Here is a 23,846-nt window from a genome sequence, read left to right on the forward strand (position 1 = left end):
GATTTCCTTATTATTACATCATTAATCTATTCTTGTCTCTTTCTCTCCCTTCTCTTTATTTCTGTTTCTTCTTCAAATCTTTTGCCCGTGGCTCCTGCAGAAGTAGAACAAAAAGGTAAGTCAATCAAACACACGTGCAAAATCAGGGTGTGGGTGTCACTTTTTGATAAAATTAATGCTTTGTACTTTTGGCAGGAGGACAATTCCTTCAAAGTTACCCTGGTATAGTAAAGCAGCATTTAGTGGAAATTTAGAAACACAGCATCTCATTAGACAAACTCCAGGGTCAGATTATTCCATGCTATTGTGGAAAATGTCACTTCTCCAACTTGCCATTGGAGTACAATTTTATAATGACCCATTGAGAAGAGAATTACATTGACATTTAATATTTCAAAAGCTGAACTGATGCCAGTACTTTGAAAAGCCGGTGACTATTCAGTCACTATTGCCAGGCTTTTCGTGTGAAATCTGGACTATGGAGAAGAATGGGGAAAACCACATCTGCCACATCTGGCATGTCTGTATCTGTCGCACCGATGTGACAGCATTCCACTTAAATTACAAAGGCTCCTATGATTGGTTGCAGCCGCTTCCCAGAATCGGCTGTGTGTCCCACATCCCTCATAAAACATGACCTCAGTATTCCTCGACAGGAAGGCTGAGCATGGAATGGAAAAATAGTTATTGTAGCAACTGCAAAAACAGCAGACGATAAAAGATGTGCCCGCTTCTGCAGTTGGCGCTGACTGACGGTAATAGAAAGGGAGAGAAGTGGAGGAAGCATTGTGAGGCTAATGAGGAACTGAGGAGGGAGCAAGGAAGGGCAACCACAGGAAAGAGTGGAAGAAGAACAAAGGGTGATATTTTCTCTTTATCACATAACTGTGAGAGCAGAGTGTAATCTGTTGAATGGAAGGGATGCTGTTGCAGCGCTTTAACAAAAAGAGTAAAGGTACAGTATCATGATTCACTTGTAATCCATGCCACCCTCAGGACATTTGAGTGATATAGCTCACCACCTGGGGCATCACGGTCTTGGGAGGGGCACTGACAAAACTGTTTTGTCAGTAGTGAGAAAAGAAATGAACAAAATGAGTTTTGTATTGCATTTTTCACGATCAGTTGCTGGAGAGAGATGGTCCTCTGTGTTGTCTACTGTGCAACAAAATATAGAATAATACCAAGTATGGGTGATGATTCTAATTTTGATATACTGTATGTTGGCAATTGTATGGGCTGCAGAAGTAGGAAGGCTTGTCCAGGCTACCAATTATGCAATTAATAATGCAGACAAACAGAGCACAAACTCTGTAGGGAAATGTTTGACATATATTACCAAGTACATAAATATAATGTGAAAATATCTTTATTTTTCCTCAGTATTTCTGTGCCCGGGCATTCTACGGGGAGTGTACCAAAGTGAACATCTCTTTGAGTCTGACCATCAGTCTGGTGCATGGTGCAAAGACCCGCTTCAAGCCTCTGATAAGATATACTATATGCCTTGGACCCCTTACCGCACGGACACATTAACTGAGTATTCGTCCAAAGAGGATTTCATCGCAGGTCGCCCCACCACCACGTACAAACTGCCACATCGCGTGGATGGGACTGGTTTTGTAGTCTATGATGGTGCCCTATTCTTCAATAAAGAGCGCACCCGGAACATTGTCAAGTTTGACCTGCGCACACGCATCAAGAGCGGTGAGGCCATTATCGCCAACGCCAACTACCACGACACCTCTCCGTACCGCTGGGGGGGCAAGTCGGACATCGACCTTGCTGTGGATGAGAACGGGCTGTGGGTGATCTACGCAACAGAGCAGAACAACGGGCGCATCGTGGTGAGCCAGCTCAACCCTTACACACTGCGCATTGAGGGCTCGTGGGACACCAGCTATGACAAACGCTCTGCTTCCAATGCTTTCATGATATGCGGCGTACTATACGTTGTCAAGACTGTCTATGAAGACGATGACAATGAGGGGACGGGAAACAAGATCGACTACATGTACAACACGGACAAAAGCAAGGAAATGACAGTTAACATACCGTTCCCTAACTCCTACCAGTATATAGCTGCTGTGGATTACAACCCAAGAGACAACCTGCTTTACGTGTGGAATAACTACCATGTGGTCAAATATTCGCTGGACTTTGGCAACAATGGTAAGTGCAACTGAGGGTCTCTCAAAAAAATTGCATTGCTTCTCATTTTTTCTGTCATTTCTGCCTAGACCTAAAATACACATAAGGTTTTTTATTGACAAATCCTTTTTTTGCCGTGACATATAGAATGATTATAGGCACTGATCTTCTTTCAGTACTTAATTTTGTGAAATTACTTGGAAAAAGTAGAAAAAGGATTGCTCCATCTGTGCTGTCATGACTCTCAGTTATGACTGTTCTTCACCTTCTCCCTGCAATATACAATGCATGTGTTCAGAACTAAAAGAAAACCCAAATGACAAATAAATCAGCTCCAGTATACCTTCACAACTGCTCCTAAACAGAAAATGGAGATATCAGCAGTCTTGCTAGAAATAAAATACATCAAATGTACACCTAGATCTCTACCTAATAATATTGCTCTAATAGTGCTATGTTCAGCTTCAAATACCCTTCCTTTGTAGAGCACCTCTTGCCAGCTTTCTCTTGTTCCCATGACTGCTCAGTATTTTTAAAGAATGTATCCCAAAATGTCTGCATCTTTGAGGTTTCTGTTCATCCTAGATGCAGACATTCATGTCAGTCTAGGATAAAATATGCTTTAGCCTGTGTTTGACGTTTATTATAGCTTGCTTTTGCCCCATTCATATGAGCTTTCTATGAAATATCGTCACCTTTTGCACCTTAAGAACTCTGCAATGGTTGTTCCATACCTAATATTACTGAAGCAGAAGTCAGTGATATTTAATTTTCAATGAAATGTTGTTCCAATATAGCAGGGAATTTAAAACACTACCATCTGCCCTCTAATTCATGTTATTTGTCATTGATGTTTACCATCTTAGTATAACTTTACTTTTATTTAAAAAAATGACAAAACTTGAGCCACGATTTCAGTCTCCAGAACCTTTTGCTAAAATGAATAATTTAGATGCAACAGTTTATTCGCTTTAATTCGAGCCTGAAAAAAACACTTATAACATCTTTCCTTCAACATATTTGCCTTTTTTCAGTTTTTGACTTGGGTACATCTATTCAGAGGGCAAAACAATTTAAATTACAAAAAAAAACTGTTGTTTTTTTACACAATTTCTGCCCATCCTCTTCTCCTTACTTTCTCGCACTGCAGATGTTAGCACTTTGTTACGCCCTTTTATTTGCTGAATAGCTCTTACTCTTCTCTTCTACCTACGGGATTTAATAAAATTAAGCTTACAGTGAGGATGTTTTGTCCGTTCTTCTCAGCACAATCACTTCAGATCATCAGGAGTCCTAGGTCCCCTCTTTTTTTCTCTGCTCTTTAGATCTCTGCTCTACAGATTACCTCATCTCTATGCAGTTTAATTCTGGAGACAAAGATGACCATCGAAGAAGTTTGATTTTTCTGTCACAAGTTTAGCCACAAGTTTTGGGTCTTGATCTAGCTAGAAGACCCAATGAAAAGCAATTTTAAGCTTACTCATGGAGTTTACCAGATTTTTTGTTTAAAATTTCCTAGTATTTCAGAATATGTATGATGCCATATCCTTCTGAGGGTTTTAAGGTTTTTGGAAGAGAAACACACCAATAGCATCACAGATCATTTTCTGTACTTAACAGTGGGTATGAGGCATTATTCAAATATTCATGCTTTGTGATAAAGTAGATGAACCTTCCGTGTTTTGTTGCAGTAAAGTTCAGTCTTAGTCAGATTTCTTTAGAGTTTAACACACTCCACACATTTAGATTTGTAAGGGCATGACTAAATGCCTTTTTCCTGGCATGCCAACCAAATAATTGATTAGCAGTTAGGTAGCATTTCTTGGTTGTTATGCAGACTTGGTGATCCTATGGTGATAATCTTTGCTGTAGTTGCTTTGCAGTTGCTACAGTGAGCTTTGGAGATGCTTTTCTTACCATCCTCATTACCAATACTGTGTGCTGGGCATGACAAATTCGTCTCCATCCAGACTTATTTGTTGGATTTCCAGTTGTATTATACTTTACAGTTATTGCTCAAACTGTAGATATGTCCAGGTTTGGTTAGAAGTTGTTTTCATGGATCCATCTTCTGACTTAAGATCAATAAACATCTGCCTTAGCTGAATGGGATGTTTCCTTCTCTTTTCCATTTTGATGAGTGGCTAAGATAAATGAGCCTTCCTGTGGCTGGAACACACTTGAAACCTTCATGTATTTAGTCAAAAAATTGTAATGCAAGTTTTTTTTCTCTTGTACAACGTAATTGACTTTTGCATGTTGGCTTATTTAAATAAAAAAAAATTATATTTTCAGCGGCTGTTGCTGTGTCCATTCGACAGGGTCAAAAATACTGTCTAACTTGAAGAGTGTCTCACTTTAGCTCTGGTATGAGTTGTGAGTCCAACCTCCCGTTCATCTTTCCCCTTGGATGGATGGAAGGGCTTCGGCCCCAAGAGCCTAAAGGCCTATTTGCCAGCGTAATTGCCTTTCAGCACCTTTCTATGGAGTGGTCAAGGCAGTCTGGCTGCGTGTCTTATTAAATGATGTCTGAATTAACGCATGCTCTTACATGCAGTTAGGCAGCGCAGTACAAGAAATTATAGAGAGAGAGACAGTTGTAAACTTGGTTTCTACCGATCAGTGTGTGTGTTTGTGGGTATGGCTGTGTGTGTATGAGACTATGCTCTAAAAATATGTTTGTGTGTGTGTGTTAAATGTGCATAATGATGAGTATGCACACATATTAATTAATTTACAATATAAGTTGCTGTTTCATTCATGAATGTTTATTTATTATTTAGGTGGCATCGTGCTTATTATGGAGCTCACAGTGTCTCAGGAGGCTCTAAAGAGTAGATCAATGGGGATTCAGTGTGGAGAATGACCTCCAGTGCATAGCAACAAGCCAGAGTGCTGACCAGAGGGAGATAAATACATACAATCAATGGAACATCACTCTTTTTACGTTCCCCCTTGCTCCCCTGTCTCATTTAGGGAGGAATAAATTAACTACCTTAACTACATGATTTTCTCATTCTACAGAAAATGAAGTGACTGATCAATTCTCCGAAGGTTTCATCTGTTGCATGTTGACAGTATTGTGTGGTCGTAATGCTCGCCAAACCTGAAGGGAAGAAAGCCTGTTAATGTTTCCTATCCCTTCAAATGCATACTTTAAAAAGCTGCAAGAAAACGTACTATGTTCCAGCTTTAGTATTTTTTCCCCGCTCTTTTTTTCTTAGTCTATTCAGAGACACAGCGAGAAAAAAGTCTTTCAGAAGGTTTCAACTCATTACTGATGTAGCCTAATGTACTCCCTGTTTTTGTTTTCGCTTATGTGGACTTCTTAAGATATGAAATGAGACAGGAAATGGGCCATGGTCTAAGAAAGAGACGAGGTTGGCCACTGAGGACAGAGAGTAATTGGGCAACCACAGAGAAGCACCAATTACTTAGTTGTGTCTACCCAGCTGGATAACAAAGGAAGGCTGTTTGAAAGAGTTCCCTCTGAGACATTGGGATTGTTCGGTTTCAGCATGCCAGAAAAAGAGCACAGTTTCCTTGGCAAACTTAACTTTTGCAGGCCAGGTACAAAAATAATAACAGAAAACACTACTTAAGTAATCGTCAGGTTACTTTATAGAAAGTACCAACAAGTAATACAAGGTGGAGAGAGAGGGGAAGACATGCAGCAAAGGTTAATGGGCCGGGATTCAAACCCTTGATGGCTGCGTTGAGGACTTTAGCCTCCATACATGAGTCGTATGCTTTACCTCTGCGCCACCGCTGCTCGTATGGCTATTTTTTAATATAGATGGATTAGTTACTTAGAAGTCCAATACAAGATCCAAAATATTTGTAAGCACTAAAGATAACATAACTGGTTAGCCGTTAGCCGCTAACAATGGTAAAGCTGGCATCTGTCTTCAATGGTAAACTAAAGGGCTTATTTAGTAATTATTTTAATAAATATGGAGTGGACTTGATTCTGAATTGATTCTGATTGATCTGAATTGTGATATTTTAAACACAGTTTGAGAAAAATGAAACTATAATCACATTTGTGAAAGCCTGAAAAGGTAGCTTTTTTAGTGTCTTTCAGGATTAGGACTACTTTTGAATTAGACAAGCATATAAACCACAATATATTTGCCATTCAAACTTTGAATGGTATATTCCACATTTATTAGAGGTTCTTTCAAAATGGTTTTAAGGACTAAAAAATCTTAAAAATTATATTTAAAACATTCTTTTTTTTGATAACGAAGAAAAACAGCGATTCTTAGTTTTCCCCAAAATATTTCTAGTTTCATGTGAGAAAATATGCTTTAATGCATACTGCTACATTACCTGCTGCAGTGAGACTCCTGTTTGGGCCTTGCTTGACAAACTAAGTAACGATGTCATTTTAAAAATGACCCTATGCATCTTTTATTGCAATATGTTCTAATAATGAAAACTGTTACAGAAAATGTTTGAAAACAACTATTCAATTGCCTGCATCCAAAATCGCCATCTATACTTTGCAAGATGATGTCTATCTGATGTCTATCCACTCAGACGCCTCAGCAGTTTAGTTTACTGTACAGCACCTCATGTCATTTCTGTAATACAGCTTGGTTGTGTCAAATACACACAGGAGAGGACTATTTTTCCCTTGCACTTGCACCGACTGCTCATTTGACAATTACCATGGAATTACCAGTATATCAGAGTCAGTAATAACTTGATCATGTGAAATTAAATATTTCGGTGAGTGTGAACATTATTAGATTGAAGAATAACAGATCACAGGGCCATACAAAAATGTTCAGCCCCCTTGGCTTTTGACCTATTTTGTTACATTCAAACAAGTAATTTAAATGTTTAGTGTGATGAATCTGCACAAAATAGTCTAAGAAATAAAAAAATATTTATTTATATGAACAAGAATAAAATAATAACCCCCTTTGCTCTGAAGCTTCGGAAAAGTTCTGTTGCTACCAATTACCGTCAGAAGTCAGATAATTAGTAAAATGAAGTCCACCTGTGTGCAATCTAAGTCTCACGTGATCCTTCAGCAGTAACACACACTTCTTGAATAGCCCCAGAGGCTGAAACACATCTAAGAAAGAGGGATCACACCATGAAGGCCAAGAAGCTCTGGAAACAAAAGAAGCTCTAGAAACAAGTCAGGGACAAAGTTGTTGGGAAGTACAAGTCAGGGTGGGGTGAAAATATCCAAATCTTATATGTTCCCCTGAAGCACCATCAAATCCATCATCTTTAAATGGAAAGCACATGGTACCACAACAAACCCACCCAATAAAACTCACGGACCGGGCAAGGAGGGCACTGATCAGAGAGGCAGCACAGAGACCAAAGGTAAGAGACTGGAGTATCTGTCCATAGCCCCACAATAAATCATCCACTCCATAGACCTGAATTTTATAAAAGAGTGGCCAGAAAACAAACCATAGCTTAAAGTAAAAAATTAGAAGGCACGTTTTTGCCAAATGGCATGTTGGTGACTCCCCAAATGTATGGAGGAAGGTGCTCTGGTCAGAAGAGATAAAAATTGTGCTTTTTGACCACCAACAAAAATGCTGTTTGGCTCCAAACCCAACACAAGAACACCAACCCCACAATGAAACATAGTTGCTGGGGATGATTTTCATCAGGGACTGGGAATCTGGTCCGAGTCGAGGGAAAGATGAATGGTGCTAAATACTGCGATTTTCTTGAGCAAAATCTGTCAGTCTGCCTGTGATTTGAAACTGGGAGGGAGGTTCACGTAACAGCAGGACAATGACCCGAAGCATACTGCTAAAGCAACACTTGAGTGGTTTAAGGGGAAACATTTAAATGTGTTGGAATGGCCTAGTCAAAGTCCAGACCTCAATTCAATTGAGAATCTGTGGTTAGACCTGAAGATTGCTGTTCACAAGCAAAAACCATCAAACATAAAGCAGCTGGAATAGTTTTGCCTTGAGGAATGGGCAAAAATCCCAGTGGCAAGATGAGGCAGGCTTATAAAGACTTACAAAGTGACTTGCAGCAGTAATTGGTGCAAATGGTGGCTCTACAAAGTACTGACCTCAGAGGGGGATACAGTTATGCTCGCTGAAAGTTTCTGTCATTTTGTCCTATTTGTTTTTTGGTTCACAATAAAAAAATAATACATATTCAAAGTTGTAGGCACGTTCTGTGAATGAAATGGTGCAAACTCTCAAATAATAAATTTTTATTCTAAGTTTTGAGGCAACAAAACATAAAAAATGCCAAGGGTTGAATACTTCTGCAAAGCACTGTGTATGTGACAGAGCAGTGCAGTTAGCCTATGGGTGGGAAAGAGGTCACAGAAAAAGAGTAAGTAAGTAAAAGAGTAATACCATCATATGAAGCTCAATTACTAAGGTACAAACCCTGGCAAAGATTCTGGAAATAGGTCTCCTCAAAAATTGTTGCTCCTTCGTACCTTTGTAGTTTTGGTTATTTTGCACCCAACTTTACTGGGTATGAAATGGAGCCGTCTGCCATGGGGCTTTACCTACTGATTATGCATCAATTAGTTCCTTACAGTGAAATAACGTTCTGTACCTGCTTTCAGAAACAACAATTTAAAGTGATTTTCTATTATCTATTTACAATCAATTATAGAGAAATGTGACTCCAATAAATCAGCTCAGAGCTATTTTGCTTTGATCAGATTCTGTTAACTGGTCCAAACGGGGATCAGAAAAAAAGTTATTTGGTTCTGCCCCCCCACTAATTAAATTAAACCTGAGATTTAGGCTTTTTATGTGTACTGTAACTCCATAATTCATGAAAATAATCAACTACCCAGTAAAATAAATGTATATGCAGTGGTTTAAGTACATTGGTTTGACATTTTGTTTACAGATATGAATTGTAAGCTGGAAAGGACAAATTGGCAATTGGTGGGTACCAAATGAGGTTACAAATTTGCAATGGAACCATTGACCCAGAGCCCTAAGTCAGTTGTTATAGTGTACAGCAAAACAAAACAAAAGGAGTCCACAACTGTTTCCTTTAGTTGATCTAAAGAATATCTGTGCCATTAGTTATAATCATAATCAGTTATTTAATTACGTTGATGTATTTTTTGTGCAAAACCACAAAGTTAAACAACTGACTAAACTTCCTCCAAGAGTATGGATTTAGTTTTTTTGCCAGGGATTTTTAAACAATGAAGTAAAGGTATAGTAGAAAGTATACCCCCATTACATTTAAAGGTTTTTGTATTTTATGTGTATCTTGGGTTGCATTTAGTGGTACTCTACAAAGAAGCAAGAATATTTCACAAACCTTTTTATTTTGGCTTGATCTTAGTTTAATAAATAATAATAATAATAATAATAATGGTTGAGTATAATATAATAAAACTGTGGTGGAATTTGGTGTCTGTAGTTTTGTACACTTTGTAGACATCATGTAAAGACCTCTTCATTTAAACACTATAATTGACAGTGTGTGTACTTTGCCTGTACCATCCCCCCAAGCAAATTAGTTAAACATACAAAATAAATGATGGGGCTTTCAATGCAAACAACATGCAATTGCAGTTGAACGTGAAAAGATGTCCATGTAAAGATGTCTATTCATGTCTGTCCAACGAGTGGTTGGGGCTGATAAAGGGTTAACCAAGCCTGATTTTGTACAACTGAGACAAAAATTTTGAAAGGACCTGTTGGCAAAAAAGTCCAGTTTTCAAAATATTTTCTAGGCATAATAATTGTAGGAACTAGTCAAAATATAGCCTAAAATAATTTATAGCCTTAAAGATGCCCATGGATGACTGGTGTTTTTAACGGATGAGTCTATATTCCAGACATGTATATACAGTAAGTGACACTCTTACGTCTGACAATCTAGCAGTGGACATTTTAGGGTTTTAAAATAAATCACAATTTTTAACAATCAGTTTCAAAGCCATTAGGATTTTAGACTGTTTCAACAGTTTGGACTGTTTTCATTGACATCTCAGTGGGAGACTGCACACAGATTTATCTGATTGTGTACAGTAAAGAATAATCCTCTCACCTCTGTGTGACTGGTGCAAACTGTTAGTTTACTGTTTATAATATCCAAATTAAAGAGTACCCTAAACCTCTTCCCAAATGTTTAAAAGATTTCTGTTTAGGAATTTTTCCATTAATGAAAAAACACATGTGGCCATTGCTTTGCTGCCAAAGAAGGCAATAATTTATCTATCTATTGGACTATTTCATTTAAAAGATAACACTGTTTTTGAACAAACTTTTGCAACAAGCTGGATAATTAGTGTGTCTAACTTTGGTAAAACTACCAACCTGCTCCAAGCTAGCTACCAAATGAGACAACATAGCTAATTAACCAGTTACTTTGAGTTTGTAGGGCTTCTTGTAGAAAGAAGAGCAGAAAAAGAAAACATTATTTGCTATAGTTACTTTTACTTTAGTTCCATAGTAAAAATGGCTGGCATTAAATTTGATATTTTTGTGTTAGTCTTCCACTCTGTTTGCTTCTTTACTTGAAATCAAATGAATTGGACTGTTGTCTCTCAAGTGTTTTTGCCCTGCAGTGTATATGTGTAGTCAAATGAAGAAATCCTCTTAGTGGTAGGAATATAACAACTAGTCAATTAGTTTTAGCTGATTTTAGCTATTTAAAACAACAGTGAGCAAAAATGTCCATGGGTGCAACTCCTATAGTTGTAATACCTGCTGATATACCAGCATCATAGATATAAATATTTGACTTACTGCAGTATGACATTTTATTGATTTGTTTATTCATTATTTTATATATAACAATTATGTTGTATTCAGTTTTAAAAAGGGTGCAGAGCCACAGACCATAGATGTTGGAGTCTAGAATGTTTTGTCAGCATGTGTGCAGATTTTAGAGAGTATCAGGTCCATCGTAAACATAATTTCTCCTGTATAATGAATGCTATATACAGTTGTTTATATTAGAGAGTTAGATTGGAGGTTTTCTTTGATACATCAAAGAGATTGTGTATATTTTTGTCTGAAAATCTGTTTTGGATTATACCTGCATTTTATATTTTTCTAGAAAAAGTGGGGGAACTACTTCTGATATTAGGGTCACAGAATCTAATTTTAAAAATCTTAACTATTGCTTAGTCGGCTATCTGCTCAGGTAAGGCTACCAGTCACTCTATTCAGAGTTACACTGCTCTTAGTTTGCCAAATGTAGTTTTAAAATAGCTTTTCCTTAAAAATAGTGATTTTTTGCAACTGGATCATTTTTAACAGCGAAATTTGTCTTTGATATAGCTAAAGAAAAATCTTGGCAGCCTTTTCTCCATCAACTGACTGAGGCTGTGATACAATTCAAACAGCCAAAGAAAAAATCATCCCAAAATGGATGCAGATGAAGAATATACTTCACAATTAATGCCATCAGTCACATGTTTAAGTAGCAAGAATCCATTAGTTTTCAGTGCACTCCTCTCATCATCAAAGGCAGATGGTTCTTGTTAAATGTAAAGATGAGGTGGGGTTGATCTTCAGGCAGATCAGCATACACCTGCTGACAACGCCACAGTGTGGGTGTTTAATAAGAGACACAGAGCATGCTCTTTGAGTATTGCTTTCTTCTCAGAGATTAATTAAGCATTAATAACAACATGCTGACATTGTAATAAGCATAACCTCCATGATGACACCACCCGTCATTTTTACTACTCTGCAGTTTTCACCCTGTTCACAGTCACAGTCCAGCTACAATCGCACTTCCTGACAGCCTACCCCGGCAGTGAACTTCCACATTAAACACAAGCACAGGATCCATCACACAAAGGTGTCAGCAGAGTGTCTTCTGCAGACATGTACCTATATCCACAAGCAGTTGCAGACATACCGACTGCAGAATCTTGGCTGCAACTGCTGAAGTCTGTTCTTTTCTCTAATGAGACTTTGGTTTTTTGCCTTTAAAGGTTCTACGGTGTTACACTTCAGAATGATCTATTCAGGCAAAATGTTGTGTTCTTTGACTAAAAATGATATGCAGTTTGTGCTTTTTATGTATAACCCAAATTTATGTTTAAGTATCAAAAATCCACACCATATCTTGAATTTTGAATTAATCACTGAACTGCAGCAATGTTGAGGGGACAGAAAACAAAGCACTGCAAACTTAAAAAACACTTAAGATTTAAGAAAAAAAAAAAAACATGACGAATTAGTGTTTAAAGTCCTAAAAAGTATTGATAAAAACTGACTAAAATGAAAAAAGAAAACACATGCAGATATGCACCAATCAGAATTTTGTTGCGAATTTAGAATCTCCAGTAGGTATAAATCTTCAGGCTGCCAGTACTGATTTGAGCTTAATACCAATTTTCTTTTAGACCTATAGCATATATCAATTTAAGAAACACTACTGGGTGTGTTTGCAAGCGAGCAGACAAAGGAAAACAGGATTTTACTGTTTAAAAGAAAATAAAAAAATTATTGTTGTTTAAACTCTCTTCAGCATCTTATATTAGCGATTAGCACCTTTTGCATTACTAAAGCCACATTAACCGTATCCATTCCCTAAAGACTGTAAAGCCTAAATCTAAAGAGTTCCAAAAGGCTGCCACATTTTCAAATTCATATTAATCCATGGCAGAAGTTAAATGTTTCAAAGGATAAAATAGAGTAACTTCCTATTATCTGATAGAAGTCTTGCTCTTTCTCTTGCAACCTGAAAGAACCACAGACATGTCTTGAAATACAGTGCACATTTGAATCCTACATCTCTGTGCTTTCTCTAACTTCATTTCAAACACCTCACTGATGTTCACTGATCAACTTTAACAGTGAGCAGTGTTTTCTGTTATTGCGGCCTTGAAACACTTAAGTACAGGTCCTTCTCAAAATATTAGCATACTGTGATAAAGTTAATTATTTTCCATAATGTCATGATGAAAATTTAACATTCATATATTTTAGATTCATTGCACACTAACTGAAATATTTCAGGTCTTTTATTGTCTTAATATGGATGATTTTGGCATACAGCTCATGAAAACCCAAAATTCCTATCTCACAAAATTAGCATATCATTAAAAGGGTCTCTAAACAAGCTATGAACCTAATAATCTGAATCAACGAGTTAACTCTAAACACCTGCAAAAGATTCCTGAGGCCTTTAAAACTCCCAGCCTGGTTCATCACTCAAAACCCCAATCATGGGTAAGACTGCCGACCTGACTGCTGTCCAGAAGGCCACTATTGACACCCTCAAGCAAGAGAGTAAGACACAGAAAGAAATTTCTGAACGAATAGGCTGTTCCCAGAGTGCTGTATCAAGGCACCTCAGTGGGAAGTCTGTGGGAAGGAAAAAGTGTGGCAGAAAACGCTGCACAACGAGAAGAGGTGACCGGACCCTGAGGAAGATTGTGGAGAAGGGCCGATTCCAGACCTTGAGGGACCTGCGGAAGCAGTGGACCGAGTCTGGAGTAGAAACATCCAGAGCCACCGTGCACAGGCGTGTGCAGGAAATGGGCTACAGGTGCCACATTCCCCAGGTCAAGCCACTTTTGAACCAGAAACAGCAGCAGAAGCGCCTGACCTGGGCTACAGAGAAGCAGCACAGGACTGTTGCTCAGTGGTCCAAAGTACTTTTTCGGATGAAAGCAAATTCTGCATGTCATTCGGAAATCAAGGTGCCAGAGTCTGGAGGAAGACTGGGGAGAAGGAAATGCCAAAATGCCAGAAGTCCAGTGTCAAGTACCCACAGTCAGTGATGGTCTGGGGTGCCGTGTCAGCTGCTGGTGTTGGTCCACTGTGTTTTATCAAGGGCAGGGTCAATGCAGCTAGCTATCAGGGAGATTTTGGAGCACTTCATGCTTCCATCTGCTGAAAAGCTTTATGGAGATGAAGATTTCATTTTTCAGCACGACCTGGCACCTGCTCACAGTGCCAAAACCACTGGTAAATGGTTTACTGACCATGGTATCACTGTGCTCAATTGGCCTGCCAACTCTCCTGACCTGAACCCCATAGAGAATCTGTGGGATATTGTGAAGAGAACGTTGAGAGACTCAAGACCCAACACTCTGGATGAGCTAAAGGCCGCTATCGAAGCATCCTGGGCCTCCATAAGACCTCAGCAGTGCCACAGGCTGATTGCCTCCATGCCACGCCGCATTGAAGCAGTCATTTCTGCAAAAGGATTCCCGACCAAGTATTGAGTGCATAACTGTACATGATTATTTGAAGGTTGACGTTTTTGTATTAAAAACACTTTTCTTTTATTGGTCGGATGAAATATGCTAATTTTGTGAGATAGGAATTTTGGGTTTTCATGAGCTGTATGCCAAAATCATCTGTATTAAGACAATAAAAGACCTGAAATACTTCAGTTAGTGTGCAATGAATCTAAAATATATGAATGTTAAATTTTCATCATGACATTATGGAAAATAATGAACTTTATCACAATATGCTAATATTTTGAGAAGGACCTGTATAGTTAACCCATAGATCAAAAAATAATTTTGGTTTTAAATTTTCAGCCAGAGCGATGGGTCAGAACGAGTTGATATAAAAACTGACTGAAAATCAGTTTTTAGCTGATTTCCCATTGCTTTTCTAATACCATCTCAGGAGGTTTTGTTTGGGCGAAACAATTGACAAATAGCGTTCTAGTTTATTCTCAGAATAAACTATAGATGTAGAATACGGCAGGGCATGGTCTTTTATGAATGTGAATTCTTTCTCCATTGATACTACAAAGAAGCAAAAGGCCTAGTCTGTTTTTTTTTTTATTCCTTCCTTGTTAAATTGCCATTCTTTCTCCCTGTGTTTCTTACACATAAACATAGACTCACAATGGCAGGAATCCTAAAATTTCCTCTCTGTTTCATAAATGTTTTTAAAAACTCATTGTTTTCCTGTTTTTTTCTGTCATTTTTATCTCGAACCTAATCTGCCCTCCTTCTCTGCTCCCACTTCTTTCTCACATCACACAGGGTAATTTCATCAAGCACACTCAGATGTATATATTATAGAGGCCTGGTGCAGGAATGCCTATGTAAAGTCAGAGTCAAAGTCGCTTGTGTTCGCATCACCCCTTTCTTTCAGCCACGGTCCCCCAGCGCTGACTTATTCTCTGCTGTTTATGGAACTGTTTCATCATGTCTTCTTACATGCATATTATAGAGACTTTGCCCTACGCAAGCAGCATGGCTCCGATGAAACATCTGAATAATTTATCACCTCCAGTCTGTCTTGCTACACTTTAGAAAGTTTTCCCAACAAAGTCACAAAATTATTCATGTTTTCCACTTCTTGAAGATGGGTTGGACGAATGCGGCTAAAACAGCTAACATACCAACATACCAAATTTTTGTTATTTTCTGTCTGTAAAAATTCTTACAACTTGAAGTTGTACAAATGTTTTACTTGGTATTCTTTGACTGTTACCCTTTGGGATGGCACTGTAATGTATAGAAACAACAGCCTTGCCTTATAATAAAAAGAAAGTCCTATGGAAAGAAAGGTAAAAAGGATAGTAATAATAAAGTGTTTGCTTAGCTCTCCAGCTTAAAAGGTAAGTACTGTATTCTATAACATCCATAAAAGTCACATTCCAACTGTACATATGATATGAGGCTTTATTTTTAATAAAATACAACATAAACAAGGTGAGCATAAATGACTTTCTAGGTATTTATACATTTCAATAAATGTTTTACAAGTACTGGAGCCACAACACTCAAGAAGATGCTACAGAGGTCTGATGGGGAAAATGAGAAATGACTACTAAAAGATTGTACTTTTGTAAATGTAAATTAACACAAAAAGTACTTAAAAAACTAAATATATTACCATAAAAATTAAAAAACATCTCCTATAAACTCATTCTGTCTGGTTTTGTGGGTAGATTACAGGCAAGTTACTGTTTTTTGACATTGGGATGAATCCTCTACTGTGCTGTGCAATAATAGTTTCTATGATTACAGACATGGTATAAACTTGGTATACCTCTTGCTTGCAGAGCCATCTTTGGCAGAAATACCAGGATGTCTTTTTTGTATACATTTTTATCAGTATTTGACATCTTTGTGGTCAGCAGCTCTATTCAACAGCATTTCAGTCAGGGTGTCTGGACTTTAATTTGTTCATTTCAACAGCTTTATTCTTTTCTGCTTCAATCTTCTATACCCTATAATGCTTATATCCCATTACAAACATATGGGGTGATGGTCAACTCAATGACTGGAAGGTGGCCTGGACCTGTGAATGCAATACAATCACTTTTCAGACCTTCACCACTATTCTTTAGTTCTCATCAAACAGCGCTGTGCATAATGGCCAATCATCTCTACTATTGTTTGTTTGTCCAAAGGGCAAGAAGTTTTGCGTGTCATTCAGAGGGAAACCTGAAAGCTTTCACCTGACAGCGCTTTACAAATAAGTCTTTCTGATTGTCCTGTTCGGCCTTTTATGTCTGAGATGTAGTTCTTGGGTTTTTTGCAATTTCTGTTCACTGTCTAATCTTCAGGCAAATTTGCAGGGACTCCTGAGAATATTGGATGCTGTTATAGATGTTTTCCACTTAATTTTTCTCACCATAGTATGGAAATTACTATAAATCTTTCCCAGATTTTTGCGCAGCAACGGGTTCACTGCTGATGTCTATCCTCCTTGGTACTATTTTAACATATATCTGTATACTCCAGATCAGTAAAACTCCTAAACTTCAGCATTTATAAAAGGGGTCAAACCTGCTGATTATCAGTTAACCCAAAGTTTGAATTAGTTGCACGTCTCTGGCTGATATTTTGCCTCTTAAATTATTTGGAAGTAGCAAGAGTGTGTTTAGTTTTTCTAAAACTCTAATTAGAAAAAACATACTCACATAAAATACACTTATTATTTACAGCACTGGTTAACAATAGTAGAACCCAAAACAAAACTAATTTTCTGATGTGTTATTTTTTACTTCTGAACCTTTAAAATATAAATGTATAGCTCTTATATTCTTAGAATGACTTATGGCGAGTATAAAATGTAATCCTAACAACTGTCACAATATTTTCATTTATATACTGCCAACATGTACATTTTCTGAAACTTACCAAAGTTCTTTAGCAGCCTCTGTTTAGCTCTTATCAAGTTCAAAACAGTTTGAAGTAATATTTAAAGATCCAACAGAACTACACTTTGGGCAAACTCTTGTCATAGACTAAAATCCTGCTTTTGTTTAGTCAGCCTACAGATAAAAGTAATGACCTTTACTTGCCACTTGCCACAGTTTACAGGAATTTAAGGGTTCACCTTTGAACTCTTAATGGCCGAAATCACAGAGTCCCATTTCCTGAGGAAGTCAAGCAGAGAATGTCTTTTGTCTTTAAAACTACATTCCCTTGTTTTTCACCCCAACCACTCCTGCCTCACACACACACACACACACAAACACAAACACACATCCACCCACACAGGCCCCACGCGCCCACACACACACACACACACTTACACGCCTCGTTCTCTTCCCCTCTGCTCGTGCATCACGTCCATTCTCCTACTAGGCACCAGATTACAATCAAACAGCAGCAGTGCCGGGAATGTTGGAAACAAGCTTATGTGGAGAGAACAACAGCAGTTAATGGTCAAAGTGGAGGCCATCTTTCACTGGATTAGACTAACCGTTTCACTGATTAGACTAACCTTTGTCACCTTTACTTGCTTGCCTGTGTGAATTCTGTCCATATTCAAACTCTGTTGGATTTGAGCAATTTTCTGTTATCCATTGCAAAACTAATTTCCTTAATACCCAAACAGTAAGTTAAGTTATGCTATTGTTAATCTCTTTACGGTTCATTCAGAACAAATATGCATGCTGTTCCTAATGCTTTTTCTTTTTACCCCCAAGATGTCCTGTGTTGTTGTTGCAGTGACACTGAAGAGTAGCTTAATGGAAAAGTTAGGAAGAGATGGATATCTAATATCTGTAGACTGTGTATTCTTTCGCAATGCATGGTCACTAGGAAGACAAATGGCTACTCTCCAAGCACTTGAAGGGGATCTTTTAAACTTACAAATAAGTAAAGTATTGCTTAGTGACAGCAGAATGATTTCTATAATAATAGTGGTAAAAGCAGCTTTTAGCAGTCATTTAATTCTACAAAAAGGGTTACAACTGGGGAACAGGAATGCTAAAATAAAATATATGTTTGTGCAATGCTGTTTGAATCTACTATATGTATAAATAGTGCCTTGTGAAAGAATTCATACCCATTGAGCTTTTTCACATTTTGTAACAGTACAATCACAAACTTCAAGGCATTTTATTGGAATTTCATGTGATAGACTATGAAGACATGGCCACCCACCTTAACTGACGATAGTCTTAATCCGAGAAGCAGCAAAGAGCTTCATGCAATACTAGCTGCAGAGATCCGCTGCTCAGGTGAGAGAACCTGTTGAAAGGACAACTACTAGATGATTTCTTTAAAATAAACCTCGTTCGTTCGTCGTCTTCCGCTTATCCAGGACCGGGTCGCGGGGGCAGCAGACTCAGCAGAGACGCCCAGATGTACCTCTCTCCAGACACCTCCTCCAGCTCCTCCAGGGAGAGACATAGTCCCTCCAGCGTGTCCTGGGCCGTCCCCTGGGCCTCCTCCCGGTGGGACGTGCCTGGAACACCTCCCGAGGAAGGCGTCCAGGAGGCATCCGGTATAGATGCCCGAGCCACCTCAACTGGCTCCTTTCAATGTGGAGGAGCAGCGGCTCTACTCCGAGCTCCTCCCGGATGGCCGAGCTCCTCACCCTATCTCTAAGGGAGTGCCCGGCCACCCTACGGAGGAAGCTCATTTCAGCCGCTTGTATCCGTGATCTCGTTCTTTCGGTCATGACCCAAAGTTCATGGCCATAGGTGAGGGTAGGAACGTAGACCGACCAGTAAATTGAGAGCTTTGCTTTTCGGCTCAGCTCTCTCTTCACCACAATGGACCGGCACAGCGCCCCCATTACTGTGGCAGCTGCACCGATCCGTCTGTCGATCTCCCGCTCCATTCTTCCCTCACTCGTGAACAAGACCCCGAGATACTTAAACTCCTCCACTTGAGGCAGGAACTCCCCTCCAACCTGAAGAGGACAAGCCACCATTTTCCGGTCGAGTACCATGGCCTCGGACTTGGAGGAGCTGATCCTCATCCCAGCCGCTTCACACTCGGCTGCGAACCGCCACAGCGCATGCTGTAGGTCTTGGCTAGAGGGGGCCAGCAGGACCACGTCATCCGCAAAAAGAAGAGACGAAATCCACTGGTCCCCAAACCAGACCCCCTCCGGCCCTTGGCTGCGTCTAGAAATACTGTCCATAATAGTTATGAACAGGACCGGCGACAAAGGGCAGCCCTGCCGGAGTCCAACATGCACTGGGAACAGGTCCGACTTAGTGCCGGCAATGCGGACCAAACTCCTGCTCCGCTCGTACAGGGACCGGATGGCCCCTAATAAAGGGCCCCCGATTCCATACTCCTGGAGCACCCCCCACAGGGCATCACGAGGGACACAGTCGAATGCCTTCTCCAGGTCCACAAAACACATGTGAACCGGTTGGGCAAACTCCCATGAACCCTCAAGCACCCTGTAGAGGGTACAGAGCTGGTCCAGTGTTCCACGGCTGGGACGAAAACCACACTGTTCCTCCTGAAGCCGAGGTTCGACTATCGGTCGGACTCTCCTCTCCAATACCCTGGCGTAGGCCTTACCAGGGAGGCTGAGGAGTGTGATCCCCCTGTAGTTGGAACACACCCTCCGGTCCCCCTTCTTATAAAGGGGGACCACCACCCCAGTCTGCCAGTCCAGAGGCACTGTCCCCGACCGCCACGCAATGTTGAAGAGGCGTGTCAACCATGACAGCCCTACAACATCCAGACACTTGAGGTACTCAGGGCGGATCTCATCCACCCCCGAAGCCTTGCCACCGCGGAGCTTTTTAACCACCTCGGTGACTTCAGCCTGGGTGATGAAAGAGTCCAACCCCGAGTCCCCAGCCTCTGTTTCCACCACGGAATGCGTGATGGCAGGATTGAGGAGATCCTCGAAGTACTCCTTCCACCGCCCGATAATGTCCTCAGTCGAGGTCAGCAGTCTCCCGCCCCCACTATAAACAGTGTTGGCAAAGCACTGCTTCCCCCTCCTGAGGCGCCGGATGGTTTGCCAGAATCGCTTCGAGGCCAACCGGTAGTCCTTCTCCATGGCCTCACCGAACTCTTCCCAGGCCCGAGTTTTTGCCTCTGCCACAGCCCGGGCCGCAGCACGCTTGGCCTCACGGTACCCGTCAGCCGCCTCAGGAGTCCCACAAGCCAACCACAGCCGATAGGACTCCTTCTTCAGCTTAACTGCATCCCTTACTGCCGGTGTCCACCACCGGGTTCTGGGATTGCCGCCACGACAGGCACCGCAGACCTTACGGCCGCAGCTATGGGCAGCAGCATCGACAATAGATGCAGAGAACATGATCCACTCGGACTCTATGTCTCCAACATCCCGCGGGATCTGGTCGAAGCTCTCCCTAAGGTGGGAGTTGAATACATCCCTGGCCGAGGGCTCCGCCAGGCGTTCCCAGCAGACCCTCACTATGCGCTTGGGCCTGCCGAGTCTGTCCGGCTTTCTCCTCCTCCAGCGGATCCAACTCACCACCAGGTGATGATCAGTGGACAGCTCAGCCCCTCTCTTCACCCGAGTATCCAAAACATGCGGCCGAAGGTCTGATGATACGACAACAAAGTCGATCATCTACCTCCTGCCTAGGGTGTCCTGGTGCCAAGTGCACTGATGAACACCCTTATGTTTGAACATGGTGTTCGTTATGGACAATCCGTGACTAGCACAGAAGTCCAATAACAAAACACCACTCGGATTCAGATCGGGGAGGCCATTCCTCCCGATCACGCCTCTCCAGGTGTCACTGTCGTTCCCCACGTGGGCGTTGAAGTCCCCCAGCAGAATAATGGAGTCCCCAGGAGGGGCACTATCCAGCACCCCCGACAGGGACGCCAAGAAGGCAGGGTACTCTGCACTACCACTCGGCCCGTAGGCTGAAATGATAGTCAGAGACCTCTCCCCAACCCGAAGGCGCAGGGATACAACCCTCTCATCGACTGGGGTAAACCCCAACACGAGACGGCTGAGCTGGGGGGCAACAAGCAAACCCACACCAGCCCGCCGCCTCTCCCCGTGGGCCACTCCAGAGTAGAAGAGAGTCCAACCCCTCTCAAGGAGATGGGTTCCAGAGCCCACGCTGTGCGTGGAGGCGAGCCCGACTATTTCTAGTCGATATCTCTCGACCTCCCGCACAAGCTCAGGCTCCTTCCCCCCCAGCGAGGTGACATTCCACGTCCCTAGAGCCAGCCTAAGCATCCGGGGATCGGGCCGTTGAGGTCTCCACCTTCGTCCGCCACCCAATCCTCTTTGCACCGGTCCCTCACGGTTCCCCCTGCAGGTGGTGGGCCCACTGGGGGATGGCCTCGCGTCTCTCATTCGGGCTTGGCCCGGCCGGGTCCCGCGAGGAGCAACCCGGCCACCAGGCGCTCTCCGACGAGTCCCGACCCCAGGCCTGGCTCCAGGGTGGGACCCCGGCTCCGCCGTACCGGGCGACGTCACGTGCCTCGATATTGTGTTTTTCATGAGGGGTTCTTGAACCATTCTTTGTCTGACCCATCACCTAGAACCTGTTTGCCATGGGAGACCCTACCAGGGGCATTTAGGCCCCAGACAACATAGCCTCTAGGATCATTTGAGCACTCAAACCCCTCCACCACGTTAAGGTGACGGTTCAAGGAGGGGTAAACCTTTTTGGGAAAAATGGCAATACGAAGCCCAGTGTTGAGTCCAGTTTAATGTTTGCCCAGCCTATGTTGGGAAAAACAGATGTGCAAAAAGACATTAGGCCCAAATTAGACCAAAGTTGAACTTCTTGGCTTACATTGTAGTATGTTACCACTATTCCCAACTATACTACCTTGTAAAATATAAATACATTACTCTCATATATATCACCAGTACTTAATCAATAAAATTTTTATCTGACATGAATTATTTTTAATTCCTATTAAATGGTCTAATATTATTGGTCTATTATTATTATTATTAATGTCATTTTTAGATTTTGAGAAGAATCACATGGAGCTTTTACTTGAATTTCACTGTAAATTTGTAAATGATCAAATTGACCTATTATTAGTATTTGCTGGTGAGAAACAGAAGAAACAGAATTTACACCAACACAAAAAACAAAGCACGTGCACTTTGAAATTTGGCTAGAATAATGGATGAACATTCTGAAACTTATCATTCAACTAATTTAAGCCCAAGAGCTCTTAAGATTTTTATCAGACCCACTATGGAAAAAATTTTCTCACTGAGAGGAATGAGGTCTTGAGGGCAAGAAGGGGTCAGCTGCTCCCCTGTTCAGGGAATGCGCGCTGGCATCGAGCTCCAGCTCCTAATCTACATTTGTAATTCAGTCATATCTGATGTTAATGTTGGTTTATTTGTTATTATGCTCTACAATTAAATTGATTTAAACTTGGTTCTGAAATTTATGTTAGTGTTTAAGTTGTTAAAAGTTTTACCAATAAATTAAGTGGTATTTGTCATCAATATATTTTACTTTGTATTATTTATTTTATATCTATAAACGCAGAAGTTATTTTATCTGCCATTTAAAAAGTTATAACAGTTTAAATGGCTGATTATTGAGCAATAATAAAATTAAAAGATAAAAAACAAGAACATTTGAAAGAAAACAAGCTTATATGCCATCAGGAACATATAAAAGGGTAAATAAAAACCATGTGCAGTTATTTACAGTGGAGACAGCAGGATTAACCTATGGGCTCCATTTTTACAGCTTCACAGCTATGTAACGGTTGCTAGGCAACATAAGTTACGCTGAGGTACGCTGGTGAACACTAGACCGTCCAAATTCCCAGCCGATCATTTCGGGCCTTCATGGTCACCCAGAAGTGACCGTGAATGCAATTAATGATCGAATGATGCAGCCCTTTAATTTGGACACAGCACTCAGACCATCCACCAATGGATGGCATTTAAGGATTGTGCAAAAAAATAAAACTGTGAAAGTGTTTAACATTTTTAGTAGCCTATTCTTTCAAAAACATTTCCATGTCTCCTCAGGAGAAGTTTGTGTACAGTTGCCTTCAGGTTTCTGGAGTTAATGTGTTTTAAACGCGATATATAATATTATGCAGTGCTGATTAGTCTATAAGATTTCTGCAACGCATGAGCTAAAGTTTATGCAAAACTGAGCATAATTGCTCAGCATTTTCTGGTGGCTGATGCACACTTTGTCGCTGTTCATTATTCTTTATTTTGTATTATTAAACAACATGGCTCTTCATTTAAATGGCTACATAAATGCTTATTTACATATTTATATTAAATAAAAAGACTGTTTACAGGGCCCCCTCAAAATTAGCAACAGCCCCCCCAGATAAATGCCTCTGGAGCCGGGTCTGCCGGCAGATACAGCTGTATTTCCAGTGAAAGGTTGGTCTACAAAGTCTTGAGTCTGGGGACGATGACAAATGCATGTGACACTTCTCAGATTTTTACTTCTAAATATTTAGAAAACAATGTATAATTGTCTTACCAGTTCAACATTATGCACTAATTTATCTAATAAAATCTCAGTTAAATATACTTAAGACTATGTCACAAATGCCATTGGTTGTAAGGAAAATT

The 23,846-nt window shown here is 40.6% G+C and overlaps 1 protein-coding gene across 9 annotated transcripts in view; it reads left to right on the top strand.

Annotated features, from left to right (window-relative positions):
* The window catches only part of adgrl3.1 (adhesion G protein-coupled receptor L3.1), a 247,436-nt gene that overhangs the window by 124,297 nt on the left and 99,293 nt on the right, over window positions 1-23,846 (top strand). For all 9 annotated transcript variants that reach the window (XM_047364449.1, XM_047364448.1, XM_047364452.1 and 6 more), the window contains exons 6-7: window positions 101-115; window positions 1,384-2,172. In XM_047364449.1, the coding sequence (XP_047220405.1) occupies window positions 101-115; window positions 1,384-2,172 (804 nt within the window). The remainder of the gene's footprint in view (window positions 1-100; window positions 116-1,383; window positions 2,173-23,846) is intronic.

Source organism: Girardinichthys multiradiatus, chromosome 5 (assembly GCF_021462225.1).
Source record: "Girardinichthys multiradiatus isolate DD_20200921_A chromosome 5, DD_fGirMul_XY1, whole genome shotgun sequence".
NCBI lineage: Eukaryota > Metazoa > Chordata > Actinopteri > Cyprinodontiformes > Goodeidae > Girardinichthys > Girardinichthys multiradiatus.